Source organism: Gnatocerus cornutus, chromosome 2, assembly GCF_029298725.1.
Source record: "Gnatocerus cornutus isolate USDA-ARS CGAHR chromosome 2, icGnaCorn1.1, whole genome shotgun sequence".
NCBI classification, from domain to species: Eukaryota; Metazoa; Arthropoda; class Insecta; order Coleoptera; family Tenebrionidae; genus Gnatocerus; species Gnatocerus cornutus.
The window spans coordinates 12609378-12624634 of NC_142234.1; the positions used below are offsets into that span (position 1 = coordinate 12609378).

The 15257-nt window shown below is 32.2% G+C and overlaps 1 protein-coding gene across 2 annotated transcripts; it reads right to left on the reverse strand.

The window, feature by feature from the left end:
• Positions 1-134: 134 nt before the first annotated feature.
• On the reverse strand, positions 135-13605 carry Picot (putative inorganic phosphate cotransporter protein picot). 2 transcript variants are annotated; one of them, XM_088030959.1, is made up of 9 exons: positions 13329-13605; positions 3435-3613; positions 3071-3328; positions 2831-2918; positions 1391-1611; positions 1183-1332; positions 997-1129; positions 703-944; positions 135-645 (listed from the first exon to the last, which is right to left on the reverse strand). In XM_088030959.1, exons 1-9 carry the CDS (start codon positions 13399-13401, stop codon positions 475-477), a joined length of 1515 nt encoding a protein of 504 aa, XP_087887085.1. In that variant the 5' UTR covers positions 13402-13605; the 3' UTR covers positions 135-474. The 2 variants fall into 2 exon arrangements, with proteins under 2 accessions (XP_087887085.1, XP_087887083.1); XM_088030957.1 differs by lacking the exon at positions 13329-13605 and adding an exon at positions 6181-6950.
• Positions 13606-15257: the final 1652 nt, after the last annotated feature.

The window sequence follows — 15257 nt, forward strand, 5'->3', positions numbered from 1 at the left end:
TAAAAGTGGTTCATAATCTCTTTTATAAAGCACCACAAACGATCGTAAATAAAAGTTGTGATCAATAATAAATTTCTCTGTCATACAATATCGGAATTCCTAGTAGTAGTTTCAAGCGAAATAAGACTTCAGAGTTTCAGAAATGTTTGTTTATTTGTTTAAAATTATAACAAAATTACTATTAAACTCACTGTATCAAATCAACAATTCTTCAAAAATATTTTTAACACCGATTTTTCTGAAGTCAAACAATGTTTAGAGATATCAACGTTTATTTTTATTAAAGTATGAAATTCGTAGTTATCATACTAAAATTCAAACTTTGTAGATCACATATAATTATTTAAAAAAGATTTAAGAGTATTGCTTGCTACTTGGTATTCATAGCTAAACTATTTGACAGATAAGGTATTACCAGCTGAAATAAGTTAATAGCTGCAATCATAAAATATCACAACTTAATTGTCTAGTCATTCAAGCACCCGTTGTCACAACTTCCGGTTCACTCTCTGTTTCTTTTTTCTTTTCTGGTTCTGGATCCCACGGTTGTCGTTCGCCAGAACCGAACAATACATAGAAAGTACAACAAGCTGCGTAGACACCGGCAGCGGTTATAAATACAATACGCCACTTTGCTTGACTAGGCTGTAAAATAACACATATTAGTTAAAAGTCTAGGTAAGGAAGGAGTTTAAGGATTACCGTTCCCACAACAACGTTTCCAGCGTAAATTGGGGCTAACAATCCTGCAAGGTTTGCCAAACAATTGGTGAAAGACATGAGGATTCCTGCGAATTGTGGAGAGATATCCAAGTGATTCACTTTGAATCCTGAATAGATTCCACCATTCAGACCTACTCCGATGGTGAGGATAGCAACAGTGAGCCAGCGATCACAACCAGTGAAGGACGCGGCAACAAGAGCTATCGCAGGACCGTATTGACCTACAAGTGTTCATGGTAAAATTTTGTGGTACTGGGGACAAAAAAAAGTTACCTATTCCGTTGATTAATTTCCGGACGATTGTATGTGTGAAGGCAGGTCTGGTCAACAGCCAATCAGCAACATGGCTAATAAAGATGGAAAATAGCCACATGGCTAAATATGGTAGGGCTGAGAGAAATCCGTTCTAATAATAAAAAAGCATAAGAACCAAGACTTTGTGATTTGAATACAACTTACATCTTTAATACTGAAATGTAAAACTTGTTTCATGTATGTCGGTAATTCCGTCATCAAGGTTTCGTAACCATAATTGTGACCCATATGAGCTAATAATATAGCCCAGAATGGTAGAGATTTTACAATTGATTTCCAGGGGATTGGTGGAATCTGTAATTTTGCAACAAAACTCGTCACAAAATGCTAATTACAACAAACATGATATTACCTGTGTACTATCAATGTTTCCGAGAGATCTTTGAATATATTTCTTTTCATCTATACTTATTTTCGGATTGTGCTCAGGATCTTCATAAATCCAAATTAAAAAGGCAATGCACCAAACTGTGCCCACAGCACCAAACACGTAGAATATAGAAGGCCAACCAACGGAGGATGCAGACAGTAAACCACTTAGTGGCATCGATATGACTGTGCCAAATTGTGCTCCTATGAACAAAAAATACAAGTTAAATCAAGTTTGGTAGAAGGATGCGCACTCCCTCTTTCTTGCCTTGAAAAAATATGCATACAAGTCAAAACGACACAAGCTCTTGCTATCGCAAGTTGATTTCAAGAAGGCAATATCGGTAGGTACACGAAGAAACGCAAAATGGATGGACATTAAAATTATGTCTATTTCAAAATTAGATCGAGGCGTTTTACAATGTCTTCCGATAACTTACTGACTTACTAAAGAAGTGAATTTTCAATATTCTGCTGGTCAAAATTTAGCACAATTTGACAAAATACATGCATTCTTGTGGAACGTGCATTCAAGTTGTGTAACAAGTTTTTATACATAGAAAGAAATCCATAAATCTAACAATGCGTTTTTCCTGTTTTTGTTTTTGTATCGTTCATTATTATTACTGTTATCAAATAGCAAGTACTCTCTTTTTATTTCAACGACCGTGCAATGTTTGCTTTCTGTTTAGTAAAAAACAAAATAGTGATCATTATGGATGATAAGAATTTTGATTACAGTGACAGCACAAATCGAAAGCAACATTTATGAAATTCGTGTACATTTTTGCAGACATTACATAAATTTCCGGTGCTACTAACGTCATATTCGTCATTCCAAAAATATTAACGATATAAAGCCTAAAAATAAATTTATGTTTATCATCGTTCGATAACCACGGAAAAAATATTGTTTTCAAGCTATGCCATAAATACTAACTTCTCTTCACGATACGATGTTATGTAACACGACAAAAATTGTAAAATTGTTACCCAACAGTGCCTCTCTTCAGAGGTGCACACGGAGAGACAAAAACTTCAACGCTGCAAAATGTTTCTACTTTTATTGGTTGTTTTAATTGGAAGGCATATTTTTGAGTATGTACACGTGGTGACCATATACAGAAATCTGATTGAATTTTTCGTGGAAAATTAAGCTTAGCAAAGAAAAAATGAAATGTGTAGAGAACAGAAAAACCGAAATAGAATTTTTAGAGAAAAAGTTAGATGAAACACCTGTATACCTGGGCACCCAACAGTCAAATGGTTCAGAAAATTAAATTGGATGAATGTCTGTTCGCACACAAACTTGAACTTTATCAAACTGTTTACTACTGCTAACTCAGATTCAAACCACATACCGTCTCGTACTTTACGCCATAATATCATACTGTCTCTTTTTCAGAACTGCAGAAAAATATACCTGCATAAACGAAAGCACCCATTCGACTTCTCTCGTTAGGAGGGATCCATTTTGCCAGAAGAGCGTGTGTGCATGGGACAATAGGGCCCTGACCAGAAAGGTATAGTTGAAAACCTATACAAGGTACGAAAGTGAGAGGAAAACACCATTTTTGTTTTACTGAGCCAAGCCAAACGAAAACAAAAAAAAACAACAAAAATGTGTTATCTCACTTTGTACTTGTGACAATCATCTACTCACCTCTCCGAGGCCTTGAATGAATCTCACGGCTATTAACCACCAGATACCCATGTTGGCGGATAAAGGTACCAGCAATCCGAATATAGAATTGATGAGCATTCCAATTCCAAGGAAGTAGATGTTACCATAACGTTTTGCCAGGATTCCAAAAGGAATCTGCGTTATAACGTAACCGTAGAAGAAGGAGCTCAGGATGTAGCCTTGGAGGTCCGTTTCCCAGATAAATGTTCCGTCACCGTCAGAATGGGTTGCATTTGACTAGAACGACAAAAACGGTAAAAATAACTGCGAAATTGATCATGTAGGTTGCTTTTATAGATTTTGACCACTTTTTGATCAGCTATTAAATGTTTGATTTACTTACCCATATTACTTCCCCACATTCAGTATCAATTGGTTCGTTGGAACTGCTATGCTGTGCGTCAATGGCACTATGGTTAACCATAGCCACGATTGCCACCGACATGTTGGTCCTCATAACGTAAGCATTTGCCATTCCGAGGAAGAGCATGAAAGTTACGAAATGTCTTGTGCCAAACCATCCTGCAACAAAAGAATAATATTAGCTGTACAAAAGAGTTCGTAATTTAAGACGATAAAGATGTTTTGAAAACTGACTGTTTTCTAAACAATCCACTTGTTGACATGAACAGTGCGGATCTCGTACAACCAAATATGTAATCAAGCTACGTGCTGTCGGCACTTCTAAAGGAGTCTGCAAACTCCGCAATTGTTCCATAATTGGACAAACCATGACAAGAAAAAAGTAGTTTAAATAAATAGATCGTATTTTTTGAGTTCTGTTTGAATTGCTCCCTGCGGGTTGGAAAACATCTCTGCTAACAAGATTGGCTAGTTTTAGTGTTGATTAGCAAAAAACATTCGGATGCAAGTTATTCGTTCTGGTTAACTTGATACTTGCTGTTTTTCACATTAATAGAAGACAAGGTTACCATTCTTCATTATTTCCTGTTTGCCGCACTAAATTTGGTATTAATTATGGGCATTTATCGCTATTAATCAGATATGTCACATGAATTAATTTGTCAATGCTGTTTCCTGTAGAACAATCAGATTTGTGTCAAAATTAATGCAGAATTTTCGAATATTGCGCCATTAGTTACTAAGCTAATTAAACCAAAATTCGTCAAATTATAACCGACCCATAACAATTGATTAACTTGATGTTCAATCACCGACAGAATCGACGGCGCAAATTTTTTGAAATGGTTAATTTGAGGACGATTTCTCTGTTTACACTTATTGCTATTTACGACACAATTAAATGTTGCGTAAAGAGTGTCCTCTAGATTAAACAAGGGTTGAAATACTCTGACCTAGTTGTACGAGATAACAGGAAAAAAAATAAAATTTAAATCGTCTGTGTTTTTACTGTGTCTAAGATTATATTTATTGTGGATTCAACTCTGGGCAAGTGACCAAAAAAAATTTTTCCAGTTTTTTCGAGTTACAATTCAGGTTTAATATTTATCTATTTCTCAACAGATCTCTTCAAATAAGTTAAGCATACTAATAATTTATGCATACATTTTCTTAACGGGATGAATGTTTTTACTGCAATTTAATTAAACCTCAGACAATCGGTTTCCACCTCTTTTGGCACTAATGAAAAACAAATAACTCTTGAAATAAACCACGTTACCGCTCTATTTTAACCATTTCCGAGAGGAAACACGCGGCAAATTTATCAGAATATGATTCAGTCTAGATCGGAAAATTTAAACATTCGAATGAAGAGAAGGCAAAAACAACAAACCGTGCCAAATCTTATGACCTACCAGAGTTCATGAACTTATTTTTAAGAACATGAAATCCCTGTTCAAGTCTTCCAGAAATTATGACTGCATCCTAGACCCAAATCCTTTGATAATAAATCGTACCTACATTGTACGAAATGAGTTCAAATTATTGACGAAAATAAAATTTTCACGTAACCGAAATAAAATAAATGGAAGTCTACAAATGTACCCACTGCTCTCAAAATAAACCAGTAACGAAATTTTTTACTGATTTTGATGATGGAAAATCGTTAACCACCTCGCTAGGCCCCTTCTAATCCTATCATGAAATCAGAAAACTGACGTAATTGTTTCACGTTTTCGTCGTCTCTTGATCACGCTATCTTTTATTCACTTCAACGTTAATGTTCACTTTACGTTATTTTATATTATGTGGTGTGAGTCATCAAATTTATTACGTACTGTTAAAACGAAATGACCTTTACTCAGACTAATCGTGCGAAATAAGTCGGTTAGCATTTATTTGATCTATTTCCAGTGATACAATCGTGAAAATCATTCAACTATTACTATCTGCAATCTTTAACAGAAATTTTTATCTGAATAGTGACGAAGACAATTGGTAATGATATGATTGTCCTGTCATTACACTCCAAAATGACTTTCATAGAAGACTGTAATTGCAGGAGTAATTAAAAGAATAAAAATAGACGTGTTTATCGGTTGATTTTATTGCAGTGTTAGAAACAAATTATTGAACTTTGAACCAGTGGTCATGTTATTGCAACTCGGCATTGGATGTGAATAAACAATAACTTGCCGAAAACTTAAGTTCTAAAAAGAGGAATATTTGTTTGAACAAGTTATTGGTAATAACTTTCCATGAATCCTTGAAATGATAGATGTCTAATCTTTCAATCTGTTTTTCTAGACTAGATTACATACACAGTCAAACATAATTTTTCTAAAATATTGATTATAGATAATCGTAAAAATGTCCTAAATTGGAGTTAGTCAAGGTTTTTTTTTTCGCATTGGCATGGCGTCATAATTTCACAACTGCACATGCGACAATTGCCTGATTTTTCCCGCTGTCTGAATTATCCATTGTACGATATTAGAAAACACAAGTCAACAGATAAGCGATAAGCTCCTCGTAAACAAGAAATTTCCAATGATTGCTAAATGATTTTAAAAAACCCGCGCAAGTTCGTCGAAGCTTAATTTTAGCATGCGTGGTAAGCCGAGCCAACTTGGATCGGAATGGAGGTAAAGTCAGCACATGCCGCACGTGGAGCACGTGGTTTTAGAAAATGCGAATCGAGCCAAAAATACGATGAGCGTTTTTACCTGTCTTCTTCTTTTCGATTTCCCCATTGTGGTTGTCTTGGTCGAACACCGCCGTGTATCTTGTGCCGTTGTGGGCTCCGTTTGTCGCGTTGCCTTTCATTTTTCTAATTTAATTTACACTAAAGTACAAGACGACTTCACCGAATCATACACTAATCAGACGAAATTACAGTACATTTTCGATGATGGACGTTAAAAACGATAAAAACGCGAAGAAAATACTAAATTAGCTCGATAAAAAGTCGGCGCCAAAAATAAATCCTAATTTAAATGGCGTGGCGGAAATGCACTTTTTAATTTGTAGAATCTTCACAACTTCAGCCGCTTCCGCTTTCGCGATGAAACAATTTTTAATAAATCAAGAAATGGTTTAAAAATAAAAATCATAATCAAACGTTCATAATAGTTTCTGTTTGCGAACTTTTAAACTTCGGCACTTAACTCGTAACCGGTGCAACACTATTCACTACTTTTTTACGAGACGTGTTTCTTGGAGTTGTTATTGGACAATGTTAACAACCCAAAGTCGGTGTCACTTTTTATCAGCGTACACGAGGATGAAGAGAATTCGAGAGCTCGCCGAACTGACGAACCGATACCGATAAGTATAGAGGGAAAAAAATTAGTGGGCTGGTTTAGCGCAGTAGCAGAAGCGCATGTTAAAAACTTGAAAAGTCGCGGGCGATTTATGAAAAAATGCTTATGGCTGCGCTGTTTTAATGTCAGATTCTAAGGAATTTCTTATTACACAATACTCCGACATAAGTATGACTGATGTTTGTTTTTGTTGTAATTAGAGTAATTTAAACATGTTAATCCTGAACTTTGAAATTGTGAAACATCTCGGCAAACAAAAATAATTCCGTGGTTTTCATACACTAACACAAATATTGTTGCACGATTCGAATTCCATAAAATCATTACTTTGGTAATCCCAAACATTTGCGATAGTGATCTTAATACTTTGAACCCTGAACTGTTGACGTGTTTCCCGCCGAAATTATAATCATTTTTCCAAAAAAAACCGTCTCTTTTTCGAAGAGCTCTTTCCAATAAATTTGTATCTGGATTTGAAAAAAAGCAATTTTACAATCAAAATTAAGTTTTGAAAGTATATACCACAGTTTACACAAAAATATTATTCTTAAAAAGAACTTTGCTGAAAGTTAGGCACGCTTTTGATCCTAATTTCGTGTAGTTTAAATTAATGCAACACTGCTGCTTTAGGAGAAACTGAAATATGTTGGCAAATGTCATTTTTGTTCTCTACTTATTCTAATTTAACTCGGAGCATCATTTTTTATTAATAGTCAAACTTTTACGTAGTAATGGTTCAAGTGTAAAACTTTTGTTTGACGTTCCCTTGAACTTACATAATAGCACTCCACATGTCGATGCAAGCTGAGTTTGCCAATTTTATTTACAATTTGAAACATTTAAAGAATCTGGAAAAGTTTGAAATTCTAGGTATAATAACTATAGAATCAAAGGGAAATAACAAATCAAGAAACTTTCATCACACAAAAATCCTAAAAATGAACATAATAATAATATACTCTAATTCAAAATGAAATTTTAAAACAAAAAGATGCAAAAAATCCGCAGAAGACTAGAAGACAAAAGATTCTTGAAGATACCAAAATTTACATTTACATTTTTTTGTTTCTCAGCATTTCTTTAGAAGTAAAATAAAATTGCACAACATGTCATGTGGAGATGACTTTTAAAATTTAGTTTTTATTCACGTCATTCTAGATCTTAAAAATTATCTCGTATCGTATTCATTCATAATACATAATTGATACATATCAACAGATTGTATCTCACAAGATCTGGTTTTATGCTATATCCAGAAAAATGTGTTCAACAATGAGATTAATTTATATTATTATTAGTTTCATAACTTCACTGAAAAATTTTAGACCTTGGATACCAGTTTTTCATTTTTTGTACTATACATAAGCAATACCTATATTTATCATTATCAGACTAGAAAACTAAAAGAAATATGTAGTTAAGTACATATGGTTAAGTATGAATATTAATTAGCAACCATCATTAGAATTATCATGTATACTTTGTGATACGATATCGAGGTCAAATCTACTAAAAAAATCATTACTTTATTTCATGTAAATACATTTTCTTAAATTTCAAAGATTGAAGATAACAAAAAACAGATGGGGTTCAATAATACGAACTGAATTTACTAGTCACTAATTTTTAAGTAATTATCACACTTTGGTCACGCATGAGTCATATCAGTCAAAAGTACAATGTGTAATTTGAGACACGACAGGTACATGTATGACATGAACATTCAAACAATGACTTAACAAAACCAGTTTAACAGTTAATTTAAATTATAATCTAAATAGTCAACTCTTGGAAATCTTAGGAAAAATTATACTTTGTTTGTTTGATGGTCTGCAACCAAAAATACTTGAATTACACAAAAAAAAATTCTGTCTTTTTGTTTTAATGTACAAATTCTGATGTTAAGTATCGAAAAACACTAAAATATACATTCTTAGCTTCTAAAGTTTGCTTTTGTGTGTTTTATGTCGATAAGTAAATTTTGAAGATTTTAAGAAATACTCCTATATAAAATGATTTTTTTAAAATTGACAATATACATATGATGGGAGATTACATTTGGGGTGAATACCAAAAATTACAAGCATAAAAAATCCTTAAAAATGCTCATTTTTGAACTTTTACTAATCATTATTCTTGAAGTTAAAAGACTCCGATGTTCAGCAAAAAAAAATTTGATTGTATTTTATAATAAAATCAATCATTTTTCTTCAAAATGTGAAAAATTGCTCTAGTTTCTACAACAACAAAGTTTGATAAAAAAAAATTTTCTCTTTATTAGTAACGCAGAAGAAGCCAATATTTGACATTCAAAAGCCGAAGACAAAAATCGTGTCGACCGGTGTTATCGAATTTTTTTATACAAAAAATTTTGTGTTTCAAAGTCTGTGAATGTCATTAATGTGTATGAATAATTTAAATGTTTACATTTTGGTTATCATTATCATATTGTCAAGATTATCGCTTAGTCTTAATTATCTCTTGCACAATTTAAACTAGTTTACCGCTTATGCAGATAAAATTGTTTTAATTCTTGTAGCATTATAAACCCATTATGTAGGAAAATTATCTACGCAGAATTATAGTTATAATGTATCATGTATAATAACATAAAAAATATATTTCACAAAAAACTTTTGCAGGCTTTACGAAGTGCAAAATATTCATTTAAACATTTCGTTAGATGTTAATTTTTGTGTTTATTATGAACGTCAACGGTAAAATGTAACCTGCTTTGCACCTAGCAACAGCTAAGAAGATAAGACGAATGGATAACATCGCTACGATACCAAATGTATTCTTGGTTGCGTACACATGAATTCCTTTCTTGTCGATCATTTTTGATACATTGATACAATTTTCACATTTTAGCAAGTTTTTTAAACAAATTAAATAATTCCATTGATATGAAAATTCTTCCTCAATATCTGAAGAATAATTGACCTTTTATTACTTCCGTCGCATTTAAAATTGATTGCGGTGAGATTAGCAGGAAGATTAATAGGTCTAATTTTTCTACCTATTTGCTTTATTTTTAATTCTGGCACATGCACGATAGAATATGTGACGTTCTCGAACGGCTGGATTAATTCCAATAAAAACCCTTACAGTAGTCCAACTGGCTGGATTGCACCTTTGATCACTCTATGAGTGGAAACCGCCACTTCGGGCAATCGATTTTCTGTTTATTGCCAAAGGTGGGTGTTATTGTAATCAAAAATAAAACTGAAATTTACCCATCACCAATTCTTATCGGAACAATACCGTATCTTTCATACACTTTGTTCTTCCGTACTGATATGAATGGAAAAAAAACAGATCAATCTGTCTGGAAATTTCACTTGACGTATTAACGTAATTAACAGTTATTTTGATTAACTTTCGAAACTTCTATAAGGCAGACCTTCTCGAATAAGTCGGGATGACTCACCAACCCGCGCTTTATGACGGACTTTCGAGGAGTAGAAAGATTTAATCAACATTCCAAAGAGACACTTTTAGAACATTAACGCATATTTTGGAAATAAATTAAAATAAGAAAAAAAATCTCTGTAGTAATATGCTAATAACCTGATAACTTTCTTTAAGTGTTGCACTTCTGGTTGTCTATATTCTGTATAACATCAAATATTCCAGTTATCAGATGATAAAGATTGGAAGATTTATTATATCTATTGTTTCATTAAACTCTGTATTGTTTGTTGCATACAGACATGTTTTTAACAAAAAAAAAACATTTTTAAACAAAAATTGTTATCACGACTTTATAGACATTTGATTATTACGAGGGTTTTTCGTTATTCTAGAATTTATTTGCTAACGTCTTTAAACTATAAACAAAGTGGGATTTTAAATTAACAGTATTAAGATTTAGCGCATTATTCGGACATGCAACTACGCGTAATTGTTTGCTCGGTACATTGACAATTTTGCACCAGAACTAAAGAATTTCTATTGTTAGCTAGTTAACTATCTACCTACAAATTATTTTTTTTTAATAGTAAGTAATGGCAAAACATGTCATGCTTGGTATTGTTGTCATTTTAAGGTCCCAGCAACCATAAAAATTACTAGCTCCTACTTTGTTATCACTGGAGTGGTGATAACGTAAGTTCATATCCTCTACTTATTGTTAGATAGTTCGTATAGAAAAAAAACGGCTTCAGGTTGTACAAAAATAGAACAATAATTAAAAATGTTTGATTTAAAATCAAAAAACCTACCATGCAAGTAGTTAATACTAGTAATGTATTAAAATATCTCAAAAATGATCAAGATCAGAGTAACAAGAAAGTTGTTAATGTCTAGATTAAAAAGTAATAAAAAAAATGTACATTTTGAAATAAACATCTGACACTGTAATGCTCCGCTTCATTAATCATTTCAAAATGCGATTCCGAGCGTAATGTTTCTGGGAAACAAACGTTTGACCTCTTTCTTATCAATCGATTTCCTGATTTCAAATTATCGCCACCATTAAATTCAATGATTTGTATACACAAAAAGTTTGAATAGAAATTAAATCACTACTGCAGTGTGACAATAATTTAGTTAGGAATTTATTTCGCAAACTTTTACCTTGAATTTATTATTTACGCTTTCTCCGGTGATTTTTCATTCTTGAATTTCATTTCAAGGATTCAAAAATGTTTTCCCGAGCTACGAGTATGTGAGTTTTTTTTAATCTACCAGAGGATAGTATTGTCACATTTTTAATTATCGGATTGAAATAGGATGTAGAAACAGTAGTAATTATGAGATAAAACGTTTTTGAATGTTTTGCGGTTTACTTGAATATCAAGGAGGTTCCGTGGTGACATTTTTTTCTATTGTTGCTTTTATTTCTACCTTGTCTGGGGATAACATTATAAAAATATGTTGTACAATGTCAAATAATGCTGTGTCAATTAAGTTAATGAGAGCCATGATACATATTCTATTATGACCGGCTTCTGAAAAATAAAATTTAATATAAGAACAAACTTCTTTAGGTATGGTAGATTTTAACAATATTAAATACTCATAGATACAAAGGCTGCAAACAGATACTATAAATGTATCTATCGACTTTTACTTTCAACCAAAACCAGCATCTTAATTTTATTTTTTTGAGTATACTAAAGATTAAAGCAATATCGAAAAAAGATTACATGAATGTATGTATAAGCACGTGTTTAAAAAATTTACAATTTTGTTTATGGAGATTTGTTTTCCAGTAATATTTAACTAAGAGCATCGTATTGAAGATCTGCAGATAAAATTTGAAACTATTTTGAAATCGTATCTGTTAGGATATGTTAAGAAGTTAAGTCTAGATATCTAATCAAACTAATCATTTACAAACGACCTGAAAAATATTTAAGGGATTATACTATAATCGCTACTTAACGCGACGAAATGTGGACGGTAATGTGCTAATGTGCTGATTTTCTTCAATGTTTGAACTGAATTGCGACAAATTTGTTGATAATTTCGTCGACATAGCAAGTCAAGTTTTCAAAATTCTTAAAAAATAATATGACAGTAATCAACGTAGTTTGACGAAGCTCAAATTATGTTATGTTCCTTATCTTGTCATTATTTCAAGAAAGTGAAGTTATTCCCGCATACCATTTCAGTTAATAATGTTTCAGAAATTTTTTACGTACATTTCCAGACCTTCAACTGTTATTTCAGAACATCTTCCAAAACTTGTTTTGGCAAAAGACTCGCAAAAAATATTTTTAAAAAATGCAACCAGACTTGAATTCATTTGGAATTATATAATTCAAGGAATTCATTCTTGTTGCTCGTTACAGCTGTATTACGTCATCACAATTTCAAGTCAAATTTTAGATAGAGGGGTCAAGGCTTATTGTCGAGAATTACAACAAAATCCATGTCTAGGTAAAAACACGCATGGATTTATTTAATTAAATTGCAGATTCGTTTTGCGACTTAATGACCACTGAATACAGCGGTTGTATGGTTAGAGAGTACTTCGAATACTAATATCCACAATTTACGTCAATCAGTCTTTAATGGAAATCTTACACATTAGTATGTATTTCCAAGACCAATTTTGAACTGGCCCACAGTTAGTAACAATTGATAATAATTTGGTACGGTACAGGTGCTCATTAGTGCTGGGACCCGTTTAGTCAAGGGCCAAGTGCGAGAAATTCCGTTTTTTCTTTTATTTATCACGTAGAAGTAAGCAGAAAAAAATCTAATGAAAAGCGTGAACACAAATCTAATTGAATAGCCTCAAACATTGTATTCGGTTACTGTACCGCGGCGATGAGCAAAGCGTTTAATAGAATTATATTTATTAACATAGCAAAATACCATCATGGTGAAAGACCGGAAACCTGACCTTGGTATTATGCTAGCTTACGGACTCTAAAAACAATTAATTTGGAACATGTTCAACCTTTTGTCTAAAGCCTAAATTGGATAATAATGTGGTCTTGTTTTCAAACTAACAAAATAAGCCTAAATTTTAAATTGTAAAACAATGTGTCGAAAACATTAATAAGATGATAATAAATCTAGGTGAAAAAAATATTTACCTGTTGGTGGCTCCAAATGTTCATCGGTCGGAATTTTCTTTTCCATTTCGATTCCGTTCACGTGTTGCTGCATTTTAAATATAAACTATCGGAATGTTTTGACGGGATAAATAACTATAAATAACAACAGTCGAAAAGGTAACTATAAGTAGTTTAGTAAATACTGCCAAAAGTATCCGTTATTTAAAAACAGGAAAGTATTGTTAAAGAGACGATTACGCGCGCGGTGCACACCGCGCAACAGGTGTTGGGTCACTGACGCTTTCTGCGCGATGTCTTCATATTTTTATTAGAAATCGGCGTCGCACAACAACGATACTCATCTATTTAAATTTTATAGGTTTTATTGTTCCTCATGTTTGGAAACTTCTTATCTACAGCAGTAAAGGTCAACGTTTAATAAAATTATCGCGCTGAAAAGTGGGGCTTTGGAGTTAAAAGGGAGGGCGGACGGTTTCGTATCTGGCAAATATGATTTTGGGGTGTGCAATTGTGCATCTCGATTAAATCAAAATGATGATAATCCATTCTTTGGATTATATCTAATAATGCCAATAAATAAACAATAATGTGAAGATAAACAACCTGTCAAGATAGAACTGATTCGGAAGCTTTGAGGGTAGATACACTATATGCAGTTGTAGTATTTTCGATAGTTTATAAAAAATTTAAAAAACTCTTTTATTGCAAATTTAAGTCCGCTTTGCAGAATCATTTTATGCAATTAGATTATTCTTGGAACTAATTTGACGATTGTTGAAAAAAGAAGTCACATGGCAACTTAACATTATTAAATACTTAATTTAGTTTCAGTAAAACAGCCCTTAAGGTCGTATCTACCGTATTAGCCTCAAATTTTGACACCTTTCTAGACAGTTTTAATAATTGTGTTGCTTTTGGTTATCTACTCAATATTTGCATGAACTTTGGTACTTCTAAACTGATTTACTCCACATAGAAGAGTTTTAGGTACATACCTATACACACATATGTTGAATTTTTAGTTTGATAACAAAATTCCACATTAGATTAATATATTTTTAAACTGTAGATATAAATAAAAAAAAGTTTTATTGCGCCATTTACACTCCATTATGTTGAAGTATTATTTAAAATATGTACCTACGTAGAATGTTTACGACAATACATATTTCAAAATTCGATAAGAAGTCGACTATAACAAGTAACGTCCCATTAGTCTGTTTTTCTACAAACACTTTTACTTTAGTTCAAAACATATTTTTTTATAAAATATTATAATGAACAGTTGGGTAACTATTCATATCTATTGTAATAAACAAAGCAAATTACCTACACTGATAAAATGATAAGCAGAATATAAATACTGTAGATGTAAACTATTAATTTTGATGGTCAATGGGAAATTTTGTAATAAAATGCGATTATAACTTTGATTGTTTTCTTGATTTACAAGTACTAACCGAGTTTCAATAAACTGACTCATCTGGGATTTTTTATTGAGTGTAGATTTTTCATTTTTTTCACACTTTTCGCAAAGATATAAAGAAAAATTTTGATAAGTTGCCGAATATACGCATTTTTAAACAATCATAATTAATTTTACATCAGTTATACCATTTTCAAGTTTTAGATAATATACAGGGTCCGGCAACACTTGTGTCCACCCACAAAATCGTCTTTAATTTTAAAGATTAAATTTTGAAAATTTGCATACGCTCACAGTTGACAAAGCTCTAGAAGCTGACGCAAAAATTTGTTTTTATCACTGATCGTTTTGGCGTCGCGACGCCTTAAAAGTGTAATTTTTAGTTAATTGTGAGGGTTTGTAATATCAACCCCTAATTTAATTTTTTTTCAATATAAATGTGTTAAAAATATCTCAGTTGTCATTTTAGATTCAATGCAAATTGTCTTCAAAATTTGAGAAAAAAATGCTGTTTTATCAAG

Bases quoted from the DNA above. Each gene is read 5' to 3' on its own strand.
- Picot (XM_088030957.1), bottom strand. From the start codon at position 6,280: ATGAAAGGCAACGCGACAAACGGAGCCCACAACGGCACAAGATACACG. The intron at 2,919-3,070 runs GTGAGTAGATGA...CTTTCTGGTCAG, and splicing joins TCATTCAAGGCCTCGGAGAG to GGCCCTATTGTCCCATGCAC. The intron at 646-702 runs GTAATCCTTAAA...GTTATTTTACAG, and splicing joins GAAACGTTGTTGTGGGAACG to CCTAGTCAAGCAAAGTGGCG.